Source organism: Trachymyrmex cornetzi, unplaced genomic scaffold (genome assembly GCF_001594075.2).
Source record: "Trachymyrmex cornetzi isolate Tcor2-1 unplaced genomic scaffold, Tcor1.1 scaffold99, whole genome shotgun sequence".
In the NCBI taxonomy this organism is placed as follows: domain Eukaryota; kingdom Metazoa; phylum Arthropoda; class Insecta; order Hymenoptera; family Formicidae; genus Trachymyrmex; species Trachymyrmex cornetzi.
The window spans coordinates 3242551-3263335 of record NW_017300343.1 but is presented as its reverse complement, the minus strand read 5'-3'; the positions used below and the strand labels follow the sequence as shown (position 1 = coordinate 3263335).

The 20785-nt window shown below is 27.0% G+C and overlaps 3 protein-coding genes across 3 annotated transcripts; all 3 read left to right on the top strand.

Moving 5' to 3' along the window:
- Positions 1-3268: 3268 nt before the first annotated feature.
- On the top strand, positions 3269-4860 carry LOC108770232 (chymotrypsin-2-like). The gene is made up of 4 exons (XM_018521712.1): positions 3269-3342; positions 3530-3852; positions 4009-4263; positions 4676-4860. Exons 1-4 carry the CDS (start codon positions 3300-3302, stop codon positions 4823-4825), a joined length of 771 nt encoding a protein of 256 aa, XP_018377214.1. The 5' UTR covers positions 3269-3299; the 3' UTR covers positions 4826-4860.
- Positions 4861-5351: 491 nt separating this feature from the next.
- On the top strand, positions 5352-19849 carry LOC108770231 (chymotrypsin-1). The gene is made up of 8 exons (XM_018521711.1): positions 5352-5459; positions 5522-5714; positions 7730-7815; positions 8679-8995; positions 9155-9418; positions 9890-10021; positions 18747-18918; positions 19569-19849. The coding sequence occupies exons 3-8, from the start codon at positions 7764-7766 to the stop codon at positions 19847-19849; spliced, it is 1218 nt and encodes a 405-aa protein (XP_018377213.1). The 5' UTR covers positions 5352-5459; positions 5522-5714; positions 7730-7763.
- On the top strand, positions 15905-16642 carry LOC108770235 (odorant receptor 63a-like). Its single transcript, XM_018521714.1, has 3 exons — positions 15905-16024; positions 16157-16312; positions 16589-16642. Exons 1-3 carry the CDS (start codon positions 15905-15907, stop codon positions 16640-16642), a joined length of 330 nt encoding a protein of 109 aa, XP_018377216.1.
- Positions 19850-20785: the final 936 nt, after the last annotated feature.

The following is a 20785-nucleotide window of genomic DNA, read 5'->3' as shown; positions in this document are numbered from 1 at the left end:
ATAGAATTTAATAATAACAATATTAAAAATTATTATTTATGGTGATAGCGGCAGTCCTCTAATTATGAAGGCAAACTTGTCGGTGTAGCTACTTACGGTATTTCATGCATTAAAACTCCGGTTCCGGATGTTCATACCAGTATAGACAAGAATATCAAATATATCGATGAGGTTATAAAATCATAAAAATTTACTCATGCTCTGTTTAATTCTTATTTTAAATACGAAGATGATAGATATTTACTGTATTGAAGAACAATATAGATTACAACATAATAATATATCTCAGGTAAGTATATTAGCATGTTGTAATAATAACTTTTTTTACTACATATATGTCACTCCATTTTATATTTCCAAATAAATTTTCAAGCAACAATTATAATGTGTAACATTGTAATACATAAATAAATATTTTTGCATCTAATAATTTAAAAGATATATTGATAAAAGTAATTGTTCCATCCATTAGGTGCATATACATACATTCGTACGCACAAGGATACGCATAAATATTATATCTATATACATAAATATATATATATATATACAAACAGATATATATATGTATATGCTTTATACATATATTTACTGTGTCTGTTTATGTGTGTACGTAAGTCTGAAATTTGTAAGAAAAATAATAATACTCTAGAACATTAAAATTTTAATATCTCATTTCTCGTTTAATAAATCCTATAATATAATATTATCACAAAATAAAAGATATTCTAGTAACCCAAATATCATAGATACCTTTTTTACTTATTTGACAAATGTTTAGAATGATAATAGATATCGTTAAAATATATTATCTCTAGACGTATACTTAAACAATGTAAGTCACTTCTTTGGTGATGGAGTACTAACAATAAGAGTACTTGTTATGTGCACATATATGCTACTTTGTATTTTAGTTCTTAAGTGTAAAACTTTGCTAGACTGTTGTAAAAAAAAACCGATATTCAAACTTTAACAGAAAGACTTTTACATATCGTGCACGTTCAGCTAAACATTAATCTATACTACAGGGTCGGTTTAGAAATGATTAAACTTATCGCCAATATATCAAAAATGCGAATCGTATATTTGTTAAAAAAGATTTTCTATATTCAAGGTATAAATAAATTTAAAGAAGCTAAAATATATTTATCAATCTTGTCAGTAAATTAATATTTAAATCTATAATATTTTGTAACGTTTTGTTTAAATATATATATTCTATTTTTATGAAAATGATAAGAGCATATTTTGATATTTTAACAACATTTTAATCAAATTCTCTGCATAAATAACAAAAGTTTTGCAGTTTACGAAATATGTCCAAAAGTTTATTATTGGATGCGGCCCTTTATCGATGTTGACGACAATTCTTGTTGAACGCAGTTGTTTAGTTCACAGAGGGGAAATAACTACCCTATAATTCAATTTCCTCGCAGGAAAACAATCTAGCTATAAGCGTCACGCGCATTCTTGTTACAGACATGTACATTATTATTAACAACTGCAATATTCACTCACGAAGAGAAGTAAGTCTATAAAGTTTCTGCGCACATTGTAGTTCACATTGTACGTGCTAAGGGTCATATTGTAGACATGGCAAAAGGGGAAGTTAATTCCCACGTAACTGACGATATGGTTGTCTCGATGCATACAGGACATGAAGGTGCTTATTTTTTTTTAATAATTTTAATATAGCAATATAAACAGTTTTTTAATAAAATAATTTTTATTAAATAAATTTTTAATAAAATTTTTGTTAAATAATTTTTAATAAATGTAGCAAATTTAATATGGTTTTCTATCAACTACGTGTACAGAGAGAAATTGCAATATAAAAAATATAATAATCATATGAGAATATTTTTAAGTAGATAAATTACAAATATTGTGGACAAAGATAAAAAACAAACACGCAATACACTGTCAATAGAAAATCAAGTCATGCATTTCAATTTTAGCAAAATATTAATTGATTCATTTTATTTAAGAAGAAGCTTTATATTAATTTTGCCAATGAAAACGTAGTATTTTTATTGTTAATGTATTGCAGAATCGTAAGCATGGATTCTCAGTAAGAGAAATCGAAGAAATTGAATTTTGTCGATTACAGCGCCATCTATCATGAATCGAGAAAAATGTTTCAGACAAATTGTATGTGCTTTTAGCCAAAGATTCCGAATATGCAATAAAAAATAGGGGTTCCCATTTAAGATTTCAAACTTGCCCCCCCTCACCGCCCAGGGGGCGGGGTGGGGGGCTAATTTTAACATCAGTGTATGTCACCCTCGGAATAATGAAATATTGATTCTTAACATTTTTTCTTAGTGTGCTTATTTTTCGAGATATTTGAAAGTTTCAGGTTAAAAAAATCACCCTGTATTATGAGACATGATAAGTATCACGTTATTAGTAACGCCGTTGCCGTTATTACTGCTTTTTTATAATCATTTGATAATGACATTACTATTTTTCATAGCGATAACAATAATTTCAAGATTAATAACAATCATTTTTTAAAATAACTTATTATCATTATACGTATTTCTCATTAAAAACGTTTATTCATTACGTAAGTGCTTAGAAAAAAATAATATCACAATTTTTCATGGTTTTCTCGATTTAGTAAAGATAAGTGAAAAAAAATTCTCATAATTTATACTTAGCTTTATATAAATAAAAAAAAATGAGATTAGAGTAGAATTAATATAAATAAATTCAAAAAAATAATTAAAAATTCTAAAGATATAACTAAGATAATATTTCTGTTTTTTATTAATAATCTTTTATTATTGTTACTGTCTACTAGATTTATAATAATTTAGATTATTTTCATGAAACTTTACAATATTTTCTTTGCTGAACGTTACAAATACTAGACATAACATACAATTGCTCATAAATTGATTTAGGACCTTAGCAGAATAGCTGACTTATAATCTTAAGACAATGCTTATATAAACCTAAATCTTTTGTCTTTAGTAACGCACAATAACTGTCTTGTGACTTAAGATGTATATACATGAGATGTGCATTACTAAAGACAAAAGATTTAGGTTATACGACGTTGTCTTAAGATTATAAGTCCATTCTGCTAAAGCCTTAAAGATGTAATCTTACTATCATTCTTAATTCAACATCACATTACTGTGATCTTTGTAATAATCTCGTTATAATATTCATATTTATTACGTATCGAAATGTGTACAGCTGTGTACATACTTCGATACGTATATAAATTGCATACTCATTGCTGTACTTCCCAAAGTTTGCCAGGCGCGGTGTAAAAACAGATCTACGTAATGGGACAGCGAACGTGTCTCCTAATCGCATTGGCGGTCTTAGGTAAATTAAGCATCAAGAACTTAACAATTTCTGTGACTATTTAACAAATTTCATAATTAAATTACGTTTTTTACTAACTTACTTTGTATTTATATTTATTTTATTTTCATCATTTAATTCATTTACTTTGTAGAAATATCATATATTATTAACACATTGTAAAACTACTTTTATAATACATTCGCAGGTGTTTACGGAGATGAACCAAACAAGTTAGTAAATGGAATACCTACCACTATAGAGAAAAATCCTCATTGTGTCTCCCTAAGAATCAACAATAGTCACTTTTGCGGCGGTAGCATAATCGGTTCACAATATATTCTAACTGCCGGACATTGCGTGGCCCCTCTATTTTCTGACGACTCTCTAAGGAAATCTGTGACCGTTGTTACTGGCACAACTTATCTCGATAAAGGTGGACAGGTTTATAATGTGGAAAAATTGTGGCATCACGATAATTATAATCCTCGCGCATTGGGTAGAGGCCCTCATGACATGGGCTTAATAAAGGTATAACACCTTGAAATAAATAATATATTATAAGTATCAGTTTTTGACATGGACATATAGTATACTTTCCGATATAGCAATAATACACAGATGTCAAATAATGAAATGTATTTTAATCATTCTCATAGTTTAGTTCATGGTATATAGTATTTTTAGCTTACGTCGCCGATTGAGTTTAGTCCAACGCAAAAACCAGTTAAACTTCCAACAAAAAATGTGACAAAGAGTGATAGCGTTACAATTGCTGCCTGGGGTTCTACGGATTTTAATAAACCCGTACATAACAATTTACAAAAATTAACCGCGGATGTCATGCTTCCAGACACATGCCAGATTTATCACAGTTTCATTATGAAGATTTATAAGAATGAGTTCTGTATCCTTATCAAGGAAGGAATTGGATTATGCAAGGTATATAATATAATATTATATCTAACAAAATGCCCGAATACACATTTAATTTTACTCTTGCATATCTTTTTATAATTAACGATTTTTATCTAAATACTCACTACATTTTGTAATTATTTTTTATCAATAATGACACTGTATTCGCGTTACAATATTACATTCCCTATATTCTCCAAGGTCATATTTTACATTATAATTAATTCATGTTTGTATGTATAATGGAATTGATTCCAAAGTAGAATTTCTTTTATATTGCATGTCTCTCTTTACTTAATTGTTTATAGCAATAATAACGCGAAATTATTGAAATTCTTAAATAATGCCAATTTTGGATTCAGTATAATGCAAAAATATTAATAATCTCAGCCACATAAGGGATAATACAATAATACTTTCTATTTTTCCGTTGCAGGGTGACAGCGGTAGCGGATTGATTCAAGACAGCGACGGAACAATTATTGGTTTGGTATCTGGTGGGAGACCGTGCGCCAAAGGTTATCCAAACGTATATACCAACGTTTACCCCTACCTTTCTTGGATCAAAGAAAAAATGACGGAATGATATTATTTCTTTTATATCATATGTTTTTAAAACTTAATAAATAAATAATAATAAATTATAATAATAAATAAATAATAAAGATCATTGAGCAAATCTTTATATTCCTTATTATATTCCTTATATTATAATTATTAATATACATTATTTGTAAAACTCTTATTGAATTTTCATTGTTACTCATACAGCATAACTTTATCTGAAAAATATTCTTATCCTGAAAACACCCATAGAACATATAGAGAATATTAAAAATTTAGATACCGGAAGATATTTAGATAGAAGATTAATTTCCGAAATGTTAAACATTAAAATTCAAGTAAATAGTATGAATTTACTATCTGATATTGAGTTCTTACATCATGGTTACGTCAACATTTTAAGTAATGTTTCAAAGTACGATAAGGAATTGACTGAACCGTTCATGCTCAACAATTATGAACAATTATTTATATTATTTACGTTTTTATCACTTGATGCGTTACTTAACATTCGTTCTTTGTAACCTCATTGCTCGCTTAAACTTTGTTGGACTTAGTCAAGTTATTTTTTTTTGTAACAGTTTATATTTTATAATCATAATATCCTATTTTGCACTGTTTTTACACATTTCTGTATTCAATCATAGTTGCAGCAGGTGAGTGAATTATTTAATTTTTTTTCATGTTAGAAATCTCTATGAACTTTCTCACGCTTTAGAATTCACTTAATCTAAGAACTACTTAACGGTTTCACTCTTCAAACATGGAAATTAATGGAGGCTCTACGCGCTGCATTCCGAGATTGCATCTTTTGTGGACACAGAGTTCATATTATTATGAATTATTGGATTTTTAAATATCACTGATAGCTTGAATTGAGCCCAAACATTCGATCGTCACGTATAAAGGATGTAAGAAAGAATTAAATATAATTTACACATTGCTAAAATTATGACGCATGAATTATCGCACAGCACTTTTACTCTTACTCGCTCTTGTGAATATTTACTTGTTATTTAAATTCAAGAGTCACATTAAGCATTATATTTGTATTGAAGAGTAAAATAACCGTAATTATACTATTGCAACAGATAATCCAAGGTTGGAAAGTAACTAGATAATACTTGTCACTAAGTGTGCTTTCCAGCAAATGATACTGCGTAACACAATGTACTATCCGATATGCTTTCCAATTCTACGACACGTATCGATACAATCGTACACAGCTAAAATGTTAAGTTTGACTATGTCGTCTCTCTATGAATACCAACATTTTTACATTTGATACTTTGTGATAAAGATAAACTAAATACGATGTTGTAAAATGTAAATACAGAGCTACTTATAATAATAGGAATCGTGAAAATTAATAACCATCTCTTGATATAGAAAGAAATTATATCTACTAGCTTACCTACGACATATTATGTCATGACTACGATATTCTACATTTTGCTTTACTGATAATAACAAAATGAATAAATTAAGTAATAAACTATAATCGAATCAGACGGACAGCTTGTACAACTTACTAATGCATTAAATTCACCGTGTAATTATCCACAAATAGCGAATAGAGCATATTGGATAATATAAAACATTAATGGGTGCATTCTTTGGAATCGACGTCGAATCGACATGGATTCCATTATCGTTTCTGATTGGATCACTAAGCGCTCAGTGAGCGATTGTTGCTCTGATTCACTCAAAGCATCGAATAATTGATTTCCTTCCATGATAATTTTTTGCAAATAATAGTGACAGTTTTGTACAATTCAGTCTTTTATTTTCAAAGATCTTATATGTTTATATGTATATGTATATGTATAGTAATTATTAATAATTTTCTGATACTATTGTTTCATCGATGGCCTTGTAATATGTAATAGAATGCATACTTATATCAGTTGTGATAATATAATTGCAGTCAATTTACTCTTATTTCAACTGTAATATGAATGTCCTTAAAACGTCCTCATTAAGACAAAAGTATCAAAAACTTTTCTCAACGTATATGGATAATAAGTTATTTTTCAGCCAGTGAAAATTATTGAAACTAAATAATTTATTTTGTTTATAAATATGTTATTGTGTCTTAAACGTTCTAACATGTAGGTATTGACATTTTATTAGTAAGATTCATAGATATTGTACGTGGTTGGACTTCATTGGATGCTTTATTTGGTGACATATAAATCGACACAAAGTATCATTCTATCTTTGTTGCTCACTGAATACCGATAAAGATAAAATGATACTTGTGTTAATTTGTATCATCAAATAAAAAGCACCTATAAAGCTCAGGCACAATACGAGGGAATAGCAATAACGATAGAAATGACATGATTTCAACCCAGCGGATACTGTATATTCCGGTATATCCAATTTTTGATAAGTTGAAATTGTGTTATTTCTATCGCTATTGCTATTCCCTCGTATTGTGCCTGGGGTTTAAAAGTTCTAATATGTTAACGTGCATGCACCGTGCAAAGAAAGTGATTCATATACATATAATATCACAGTCAGACTGAATTTTATTACTGACAATCAATAAGTATCGTACATTTTTTTTTCTTTCTAGCTGATTATGCTTTACATATTTCCTTGCTTATTTAATCTTTTGTAAACTCAATTACTTATTCTTGGCTGTATTAATATTAATTTTTCTATATCAAATGGATGATTTTTCATATAAAGTTGTGCTTTTATTCTAAAATGAAGATTAAACTATCCACGACAGGACACTTATTTTACCCATAAACATAATATGATATTCTATATATTTACGATAATCTCATCATAACACGATAAAAATTAAATGATCTCTATTAATATTATTGCTTCCCGCCCTCTCTTTCTCTCCCCTCTCTCTCTTATTTTAATACGACAAAAATTGCACCAACACTTATTAATGTTCTTATCATAGTTTACTAAGCGCAGTATAAAAGCAAATCAACGCCATGAGACAGCTAGCGTTAGCAATCTTACAATTAAGTGCATTAGCGGTCGTAGGTAAGTTAAATATTAAGAACTAGATAATTAAATTATATTTTTTTATTAATTCATTTATTTTATAAATGTGTCACATTATATTCTGATTTTTATATTGCATACATATACAACAAAAACTATGCTTATAACTTGCATAATTTCACTGTACATGCTTCATTCAGAAAGTTTTCTAGATTTTTTTAGTATAAATGACACAATATTTTTAATACCTTGATTAAAAATCACTATTATTAATTTATATAACATTATATGTTATTAATAGTTTTATAATTTATTAATACCTAAAATCATTAAATATATCCATTTTCTCAACATTTTTAAAAAAATTAAGAATAAATAATAAATAAATATAGATTCTTAGTAAAAAGAATTACTGCCATCGAGCCTTATTTCTTGCCGCTGGTAGATTGTAAAAATTACCTTAGCTACTTGCCCGAGTAGATAATTTTATTAACTACATTATTTTTATAGTATTAATTTATTTTATTATTTTTATTATAATATTTTATTATTCTTATTGTATTAATTAATTTTATATCCTATTAGCTTTTAAATTGTGTATAAAAATAGAAATAAATTTTATCATATACATCTTTTCTTATGTCACAAAATATATGAAATAGAATCAATCTTAAAACATAAAGTTATAGAAAGAAATTTCACGAAAAAATGATAATGGAAATATCATAATGGTAATTCAGATTGATAATAAAGTAATAATGTTTTAATATATCTCTCTCATAAAGTACCCGCAATTTTTTGTATTCATAAATTAATATTATGTCGTACCTTAAGATAATTTTTTAAAAAATTATTAACACCTTGCATAACATTTAAAAGTTACTTTTATTATATATTTGCAGATAGTTATAGAGATGAAACGGCTAGATTAGTAAATGGAAAATCTACCTGTATAAAGGAAAATCCGCATTGTGCCTCTATAAAAGTGCTTGGAGAATACATGTGCGGCGGAAACATAATCAGTAAACAACATATCCTAACTGCCGCGCATTGCGTGTATAGTTTATATTATAACAAGACCCTATTGAAATCTACGACTGTCGTTACTGGTACAACATACCTTGATAAAGGTGGAGTGACTCATAAAGTGGAAAAGGTATATTTCCATGAACGTTATGATCCTCACGTTTTGGGTGTAAATGACATCGGTTTAATAAAGGTACAATTTTAAAATAAATTATATACATATTAAAATATTTATATGTATTATATTAGCTTGTGACATATATGTACGCACATTCAGTATACTTTCTGATTTACATAAAATGTACTTTAATCACTGCTATAGTTTGACTCATTAATATAAAATATATTTTAGCTGCTTAACACCATTAAGTTTGGCCCAACACAACAACGAATTATGCTCCCAAAAAGCGATATTGCATTTAATGAGAACGTTATGATCGCTGCTTGGGGTCGAAAGGGCTTTGAAAAACCCCTGCATAACAATTTGCAAAAATTGGACATGAAAGTCATGCTTCCAACCACATGTCAGGATCGTTATGACAAATCCAGTCTTATTATGCGTATTGACAAGAATAATTTTTGTACCTACATTAAGAACGGAATTGGACTGTGCAACGTATATAATATGTTACATTATATCTGATAAAATGCTCAAATATTGCATAAATCATTTGATTGTATTATCGCACATCTTTTTATATCTAATATCTTCTGTCTAAATATGCACACTACATCTTGTAGTTTATACTTTTGCTCAGTCATGACGATGCTTTAATATCACTTCTATTACAATATACACATTACACTCCTATCATTCGTTCCAAGATAATATTTTATAATTTATATTATAATTAATTCATGTTTGCAAGTGTAATATTCAGTCTTAAAGTAGAACTCTTATATATCGCATTTCTCTCTTTATTACCTTCATTGCTTATAGCAGTAGTATAAACGTTATATTTTTGAAATTTTACTGTTTTAAATGATGTTAATTTTAAGTTCAGTGGGCAACGAATAAAATATTATTAATCTCAATCTTATAAGGGACAAAGAGAGTACAATAATAATTTCCATCTTTTGATTGCAGGGTGATAGCGGTAGTGGAGTAATCAGAAAGCGTGACAGAAAAATTGTTGGTTTAGTGTCTGGTGGAATACCATGCGCCAAGGGTTATCCTGATATATATACCAATGTTTGTCGCTACGTTGATTGGATCCAAGTAAAAATATTGCTATGATATTTTTTATATTGCATTCCTTTGTATTGTATATATTCTTAATACTTAATAAAGATCAATCATTGGGCAAATGTATACTACTAATAAACCTTTTCAAAAATAAAGAAAAGGTATGGAAAAATATGCCAAATACATAAGAAAAGTACGATAAAAATATTACATCCTTCCTAAAACCAAAAATTTAATTAATTAAATTAATTAACTAACTAAAAAAATTATTAAAAATTCTGGGAATGTTATATATACATTATAGCTAAGATAATATTTCTGATACTTTTTTATTATATTATAATATTTATTATCTAATTTGTAACAATAAACCAATTTACGGTACATAATTATCAAATTCATCCTTAATAATATTGTTGTTAAATTTGAAAAGTAAAATAAGGTTCTTTTCAAATTTAATAACAATATTATTATATATATAATACGCATAAAATGTATATATTTTATGTGTATATATATATATATATATACACATATAATATGTACATTTTATGTAATAATATGGTTATGATCATTCCTAGTAATAAATACGAACTGACATTCTACCAATATGATATGTAATACTTAGCTACAGTCGTACTATACAGTCCAACCTGGTATTTCAAGTTTTATTTTTTAATTTGACTGACTTCATGGAAACAAAGAGAAACGGAGACTATTTTTCAAGCTAAAGTTTAGAAATTTCAAACTTTAGCTTAAAAAAACTTTCAAGTTTCTTATATGGATAAAGATAGTTTCAGTGAAGATCAATAAATAATTGTGGCACAACAGGATCGGCTTTAAAAATTTCCAACACATAATAAATAAATGAAATAAAACTCATATTCTCTTAGTTGATTCAGTATAAAGAACAAACAAATTTTAAGAAGATAAAATGATCGAACGTATAATAGATTAAAATATATGTCCTTTAAACTTATTTTCTTTTTGTAACTGAATTTCTATAATTTAATTATATTTTTTTATAAATACATTGTTTCATTCCTTACTACAAAAATGTGCATATAAATGTATTAATTACATTGAATATACGTGTGTATGTGTAAATTTTTCAATCCATTCAGAGCACGGAATTATTTGGAATGGAAATATTCGGAATAAATTCCGATCGGAATTGTCAATTACGTATATAATATTCCTTAGCTTTCTCTTTTGTTTCTGGAGAAAAATGGAATAATCTCGATCTGAATTTTCATAATATATGCTCAGTCATATACTGAAACATTTTTAAAAACACGTGCGACCCTGCATCAATATCACTTTTTTATTCGCTATCAAGCTACTAAACAGTTTTTCATCTGTAGAGTGAATAAAACGTCTATAAACATCACCCATCATGATATTCTCGCGTTACAGATGTTGCATTATTAATACGTAGTGTATACACTTGCTGTAGGATGGCATTAAATTTAAGAAGTCTCGTCATACATAACGATCTATTGCTCCAACCGATAATAAAACGACAAAAAGAGAAACTTAGTTTCTTCACAGACATCAGGATGGATGTTTCAAAATATTCAGCGTGTATAGGTGTGCATTCTTTTCTTCGATTAATTTAGATAGATACGTTAAACAGAAACATAGCAAGCACATAATATACACGAATAAATATTTCGAATTATTTTCTACAAAACAGTCCTGTTACAAAAATAGTAGCTAAAATATGAGATAATGATACTTATTTAAAAAGTCTCTCTCTCTCTCTCCCTCTCTCTCTCTCTCTCTCTCTCGATCAAATATTTTATTACTTTTACATTCTTCTATTACACATTTATATAAACATACATACATGCACATATATGCATACAATACATAATACAATATATCAATTTTTTATATGTAATTTGCTCTTTGACATTTTTTAAATCTAGGTAATAATAAATTTAATCGAAAGTTTAATATTTACAATTGCAAATATGTGTCACGAGAATAAATAGATATCTTTATTTTTTTACAAAAAAAAATAAGAAGAAAGTGATGTATATTAGAAAAAAAAAAATAAGAAGAAAAAGAGAGAATATACATGAAAAAAAGGAATGAAAATACATAACAATTACATAATATTCATGGACAAAAAAGAAATTTGATTTTATTAAAATTTTATTCGCATTTATATCCCTATAAAATAGATTATGAATGGGCTATTGGATTAAATCGGACTAACTTGGCACTGTTGGGCGTTTGGCCAAAAAACAATGAAACTAAACAGAAAAAATTAATATCAAACTTTTGTACAATTCTTATGTTAAACACTGCAATCTGTGGCTGCTACATTCCAAGTATACATTCATTGTTTAAAGTTTGGGGTGATATAATGTCTATGATTGATAATCTACAATATACTTTACCGATGTCAGTAGCAGTAATAAAATTATCCATTATGTGGCTGAGAAAGAAAGGTAATATATAGACGAAACAGAAGCTAGTTGTTACAATTAGTCCTTTTAGCCAAAGAAGACAACACATTTTTATAAATTTTATAATACTTATCACATATCACTAACAATTAGTGGCAGCCATAATTGAGTAGAAGATGCTACATGTATGCTACATGAAAATGCTAACTGTATGTTTATGTTATTATATTATGTAAAGGTAAATATTTCATTTGTATGAATTGTTTCTTTTGGATACGTAAGCTAGAAATATATTATTATACTTTTGTATATTTATTTTATGTACATTTAGTTATAATAACACATTTTTTATTTTATTCGAAAAGTATATGTATTGGTTTTTTATCTATATTTTCTCGAATAAAAAATGGCGAGTTAGGGCTAGTTATTATATTTTGATCGAGACAGATTATAATAATGAAACAATAATTAACCTCGTACTTAAAATTGATAAACTAATAATTTAAGCTCTTTCTCTTTCTTATAGTTAATTATTATATATTTAATAATTAATTCAAGAAAAAAATCTGAATTAACATATTTTTTACGTTTAATTTTATATCCTAAAATAAACATTCAGTATAAAATATTTTGTGTTTAATTTTTTATTGTAATCTTGAATTTGTTCTTTACAGTTTACTTATCAACGAAAAATTTCAATTTTCAATATTCAAAAACATTTATATAAATTAGAAAAAATTGTTTTTATCTAACGTAGACTAGTTAACTCTAATTAGACTATAGTTAAAAATATATTTCAATCAATGCATAAGTATTCATTAAAATAATTTAAATGTATACATGAGTTAAAAAAGATTCTAGTAAAAGATTGTAACAACTAGCTCGGTTCTCCTTTATATACATATTTCTGTAAATTATATATTAGTAAAAACCAATTTGTTTCAATCTTGCTATTTTAATTCAAAAGAGTAATATCCTATTCTAAGCTTAATTATAATACATGTATCTCTGTTATCTTCGTCGATTACAGATGTTCTACCCCTTTTAAACATGATTAAAGACGATTGGTTAAAACCGAAAATGATAAAAGAGAGAGATGTTATGGTAAAACGAGCGCGAATGGCACGTATATTTACGATATTCGGATACTTCACGATGTTAACATCTTTTAATTTGTGTGTAGTTCTTCCTGTTTTCGGTATTTCAATAAGATACATGACAAATAAAACAGATCCAGGCAAATTATTGCCGCTACAAACATATTATATATACGATCGAGATAAAAGTCCATTTTACGAAATAACTTATATCATGCAGAGTCTCGGCTTGACGGCGGTAGCTATTATGTATACTGGCGTAGATAGTTTTTTAAGTTTATTAGTTTTTCACGTATGTGGTCAGTTGGAAAATCTCAAAATACGTATCATTCACCTGGATAAGTTCCAAAATTTCGAAAATGCTTTATCACAAAGCGTACAGGATCATATACGTCTCATCAGGTTACGCATACTATTATTGATTTTTAATAATTTTTCAACAAATATAAAAAATAAAGCACATTTTCCACTAACATATTTACTTAAATTATTCTAAAGAATAACATAAAATAAAAAGATTCTTTAAATATTATGATATAAACAAATAATAAAAAAATTAATTCGTAATATGACTTTTTCAATAACTTTCTTTTTTTAATAATTTTCAGATTTATTAATATCATTGACGAAATATTTACATTTATGCTACTTGGTACGCTGTTTTATCTTGGCATATTATTTGCACTTCACGGTTTTTTATTGACTACTGTAAGTAACCTTTCTTAATTAATCTATCAATAACGTGATGTTTTATAAATGTCATCTTTATTAGAATATTTTCTAAAAGTTTAGTAAATTAAACATATACATTGTACATAGGCGTAAACAAACATGCATGTTTGTTTGACTGTTCCATACATTCCGAGAAATGTTGTAAGAAATTATTTTCATATTTTTCTAAATTTTTAAAGGAGGGATCCCATTTGCCTACAAATCAATTGCCTACACCCAAAAAAAGATAATCTAATTTTAAAGTGAAATTTCCGGTAACCTCATATTTTAAGCAGAAACTTTTACAGAAAGAGTATTCCTCTTCTAATGCACTAGACTATTAATCAAAAATGTATTGGAAATTATTCTAACAGTTTTCCTCTTATATGAAGAGGAATATATTTATTGAAAGCGGAGTGGCTCTTACGACTAAATTATATATTAGCAACAGCAAGATTTTTACCGCAGATGCAAAACGAAAATACTCTAATTGTAAGAATATTGTGCTTAGCACAATATTCTTACAATTATTTTCCTCTTGATTTCAGAAGGATCCTCTTGAGGCCGTATATAAGAATAAAAATCCTCTAAAATTTAGCGGTTTCTGCTAATATTAAAATTATTTTTTTTGAGTGTACAGTATCATTTGCCGGCATCACATTTACCAACAATTTATTTGCGCACAAAAATTATTGCCTACAGCTCGACTGTCTACAAGAACTTTTGCGCACAAATACCAGAGACGAAATCACATTTGCCTACATATATTATTGCCTATAAGATTTGATTGCCTACATGTATTACTGCCTACAGCCCGATTGTCTACATGCACTTTTGCGCACAAATAAAAATTTTAGACACGGAGTTACATTTGCCTATATGGCTGCGTATATTATTGCCTACAAGTATTATTACTGTCTACAGCTCGATTAACTAGATGCGTTTTCATATACAAATAAAAATTTCAGAAACGAAATCATATTTGCCTACATGTATTATTGCCTAAAGTGTTATTGCCTACAGCTTGACCATTTCTACGGCTCATTTTCTATGGCTCATTTTCTATGGCTCATTTTTATGGCTCATACATGTACTATTATCTGCTTTAAAAACGAATTCTTTGTTTTAAAACAAATACTCTGCTTTATAAATACAAACTACTTTCTTACTTAACTTAATCTTTATACGCAAAAGTGCTTGTAAGCAATCGAGCTGCAGGCAATAATACTTGTAGGTAATAATACATATAGGCAAATGTAACTTCGTTTCTGAAATTTTTATTCGTGTGTAAAAATGTATGTAGGCAATCAAGCTGTAGACAATAATTTTTGTGCGCAAACAAACTGTCGGCAAAAGTGATATAAGCAAACGATACCACAGACGATCAATTTGTAGGCAAAAAAGAGCCATCTCATTTTTAAATTCTGTATTTTTATACATTTTATATAATTTAAATAATTAAAGTTGTATAAATAAAGAATAATCATATACGTACCTAATCTGTTATATATAATAATGTAATATAATTAACAAAAACATATTATCAATTATAATTAATGTAATTAACATTATATTAAACATTTTAACTTATTTATTTTACACCAATTACTATTCTTAAAAAAATATTCAAAAATTAAATACTTAATTCTATTAAATAGAATTGAATAAAATTAATCCATTCGTTTGTTTAGATGGTGACTCAAGGTCGCGATTTGTCAGTACCACGTTTAACTTTCATTATAACGGTATTTATTAATACGTTCGGACACACATGTCTCTATTGCGCTGTAGGAGAAATTTTGGTTACACAAGTATGTTATCTTCTTGGTTAACTTATTTCGAATATAAATTATACGATATACTAATTAAAATACTTGTCTAATTTAACACACGATCTATATAACATATACGTAAATTTATTGCGTATGGCTATATATGTCAAGTGCGAAGGAGTTTATCAAGCTGCATACAAATACAAGTGGTATAACTTGGAGCCAAAGAAAGCAAACAACATAATGATGATAATGATTCGAGCCAACAAATCGTTGTACCTTACCGCAGGAAAACTGTTCCCTATGTCGATGTCTACGTTTTGTAACGTAAGCTAGCTAATAGAAATTGTTCATACCACCTTTACTCTTACCTTTATCGATTTTCTTAATATAGATCACATAAAAAATAAAATAAAAACGACTTTTGTGTATATAATATTTTTTTTATTTTATTCGTTATGTGATTTATATATACATGTACCTACAATATGTAAGATATCTGTAAGATTTTATTTTTATCATCTCGTCATTAATTAAGTTATTTTTACACGCCACATACATTTTTTATAAATTATTTTTTTATAATTAATATTATATTTTTAGTTGTTAAAGACATCGGGCGGTTATATATCAGTTTTACTGGCACATCGAGAATAAAAATAAAAATTTGCAAAAGTCGAATAAAAATCTGATTTTAAAACACATACCGGAAAGTAACAATTAATGTGTTTATGTAATCACAATTAAAATTTAAATATAATAAAGTTTACTTCGTTTATAAAAATGCATGCTTATTTACATACTTGTCAAATACGTTGTGTATTACAATAAAAACGCTATTGCAGTATGTTGATTCAAACATCCATTTCTCCTGGAAATGTCTTTTTTGGACGTTCTTTATAGGACATTTCTTGGAGAGAATTGTATGTTGTATAGATAATTTCGAAAATTTTTATATATTTTTGCATCAACATTTTGGAAAACATTTTTTGAAATTTATTGAACAAGAATATTTCAAAATAGTTACTATTTTGATAAAAAACGAACTATTTTATATAAATTGTTCTAAAATAATAAAAAAATTTCCAAATTATTTCAGTTTAATGAAATTTATTTAAATACAAATAATAAAAATTAAAAAAATAAGACCTTGTTGAATTCCAACTTTGCGTTTTTTCGTCACAATTACCGCGGTTGACCCCATAAAATTAGAAAGAATTCTTTCTTGCATAAGTAATGTATCATAAACGTGTAAATAATTATAATGATAATGATGTAATAATAACGTTTTGATAAGTCTCACATACGGTTTTCGTAACTTTATATTGAATTAATCAGAATTGGTCTACAGATGGAGAGAGAGAGAGAGAGAGAGAGAGAGAGAGAGAGAGAGAGAGAGAGAATAAATAACGCTGTTACTTTTGTACTTTTTTAACGATTTGATAATGACGATGCAATTTTTTTATGATGGTAACAGTAACTGAAAACAAAAATTGAAAAAAAATAATTTTTCAAAAGTATTGTGTCACGATCATATGTTGTTTATTGTAAAAAAATAACTCATCTTACTTGTAACAAATTAAAATAACAAGTAAAAATAACAAATTGACGTACTACAAATGAGTTACTTTTTACAAGAAATTATGCGTAATAGTGATTAGTTACTTTTTAGAAGTGATCTCCTCAATTTTATTTATCTTTCAGCTATATAGTCGTTACCATCATAAAAAAGACTACAACTCATTGCCAAATCATTATTGTAAAAAGTAACGACAAACGATTCTAATCCTTGATTGTATCATTCACTCAACTACATTAGAACATATTATTAACATTATTAAAATATATTTGAAAAATTGCAGTATGGTATGCTGTATAATATGTATATATACATATAATTGTACATTTTATGTAAAAATATGATTACGATCACTCCTAGTAATAAATACGAACTAACATTCTGTCAGTTTGATATGTAACACATGGCTATAGTCGTACTATACAGTAAAACCGTTTGGTATTTCAAATTTTATTTTAGAAATTGACTTTAATAAAACAAAGGGAAATGGAGTCTGTTTTTTAAGCTAAACTTTAGAAATTTCAAACTTTAGCTTAAAAAAACTTTCAAGTTTCTTATATGGATCATGGTAGTTTCAGTGAAGTGATCAATCAATAATTGCGGCACAACAGGATCGGCTTTAAAAATTTCCAACACATAATAAATAAAAGACTCATATTCTCTTAGTTGATTCTGTGTAAAGAACAAACAAATTTTAAGTAGATAAAATGATTAAACGTATATTAAAATATGTTCCTTATTTTCTTTTTGTAATTAAATTTACATAATTTAATTATCTTTTTTTATAAATACATTGTTTCATTCCTTACAACAAAAATATACATAAATGTATTAATTACATTGAACATACGTGTATATATAAATTTTTCAACCGTTCAGGGCACATATTACGGAATTATTCTGAGTGGAAATGTTCGGAATATAAATTCCGATCGGAATTATCAATTACATATATAATATTGCTTAGACCTCTATAATGTTTTCTAGGGAAAAATGAAATAATTCCGATCAGAATTTACTTTCATAACACATGCCTAGTCATGTACTAAAACATTTTTAAACACGTACGGCCCTGCATCAATATCACTTTTTTATTCGCCATCAAGCCACTAAACAGTTTTTCATCTGTAAAGTGAATTAAACGGCTATAAACATCACCACTATAATATTCTCGTCACGAATGTTGCATTATTAATACGTAGTGTATACACCAGCTGTAGGATGGCATTAAACTTAGGAAGTCTCATCATACATAACGATCTACCGCTCCAACCGATAATGAAACGAGAAAAAGAGAAGCTTAGTTTCTTCACAGACACCAGGATGGATGTTTCAAAGTATTCAGCATATGTAGGTGTGCATTCTTTTCTTCGATTAATTTAGATAGATACAGATTAAACAGAAAGATAACAATGTTCATCAAATGCATAATCACAAATAAATGTTTCGAATTATTTTCTACAAAACAGTACTGTGTTACAAAAATACCAGCTCAAATATGGGATAATTATACCTATTTAAAAAGAAATCTATATATATATCTCTCTAAAATTACTGATGCATATAAAAATTGTAAACATTAGGAAAGTTTGTATCACTAAATTATTTTCTTTCTTTTACATTCTTCTATTACACATTTATATAAATATGCATACATATACACGCATACAATATATAATACAATATCACTTTTTTATATGTAATTTGCTCTTCGACATTTTTTTTAAGCTAGTAATAAATTTAATCGAAGGTTTAATACTTACAATTGCAAATATGGGCCACAAAAATAAATAGATATCTTGTATAAAAAGAAAATATTTAAAATATCTTTTAAATAAAAAGAAAGTAACGTATATTAGAAAAAAAGAGAAAAATAAGTAGAAAAAGGGAGAATATACATGAAAAAGGGGAAAGAAAATACATAACAATTACATAATATTTAAAGACAACAAAAGAATTTGATTTTATAAAAATTTTTACTCGCATTTATCTTCTATAAAATAGATTATGAATGGGCTATTGGATTAAATCGGACTAGTTTGGCACTGTTGGGCGTTTGGCCAAAAAACAACGAAACTAAACAGAAAAAATTAATATCAAATATTTGTACAATTCTTATGTTAAACACTGCAATCTGTGGGTGCTACATTCCAAGTATACATTCTTTGTTCAAAGTTTGGGGTGATATAATGTCTGTGATTGATAATCTACAATATACTTTACCTTTGTCGGTATCAATAATAAAATTATCCATTATGTGGCTGAGAAAGAAAGGTAATACATAGACGAAATAGAAGCTAGTTGTTACAATTAGTTTTTTTAATCCTTTCAGCCAAAGGAGACAACACATTTTCAAAAATAATATAATATCTATAACATTCCACTAACAATTAGTAGCAGTCATAATTGAACTGTAAAAGATGCTACGTATGTTTATACGATTATATTATGTGGAGGTAAATATTTCATTGTGTGAATTGTTTGTTTATTGGATACGTAAGCTAGAGGTATGTTAGCATTCTCTTGTATATTTATTTTATTATTTTATATACATTAAATTATAATAATATATTTTGTTTCACTCGAAATGTATATACATATATTGGTTTTTATCTGTATTTTCTCGAATAAAAAATGACGAGTTAGAGCTAGTTATTACACTTTAATCGACGCAAGTAACATTGTAATAACACTAATAACTTGCCTCGTACGTAGAATTGATAAACATCAATAATTTAAGCTCTTCCTTTCTTATAGTTGAGAGAGAGAGAGATTGCTATATATTTAATAATTAATTCAAGAAAAAATCTGAATCAACATATTTTTTACATTTGATTTTGTATCCTAAAATAAACATTTAGTATAAAGTATTTTGTGTTTGATTTTTTATTGTAATTTTAAATTTGTTCTATACAGTTTACCTGCCGACAAAAAATTTCAATTTTCTGTATATATATATATATATATATTTAAAAACATTGATATTTAAAAAAAATTGATTATCTACTTAGACAATTATGTTAACTAATTAAACTTTAAATAGATATTTCAATCAAAGTATAAGTATTCATTAATTTAAAATTTAAATGTAAACATGAGTTAAAAAGTAAAAGATTGTAACAACTAGCTCCGTTCTCCTTTATACATATACATATTTCTATAAATTATATATTAGTAAAGAAATAATTCTTTTTCAATCTTGCTATCTTAATTCAAAAAAG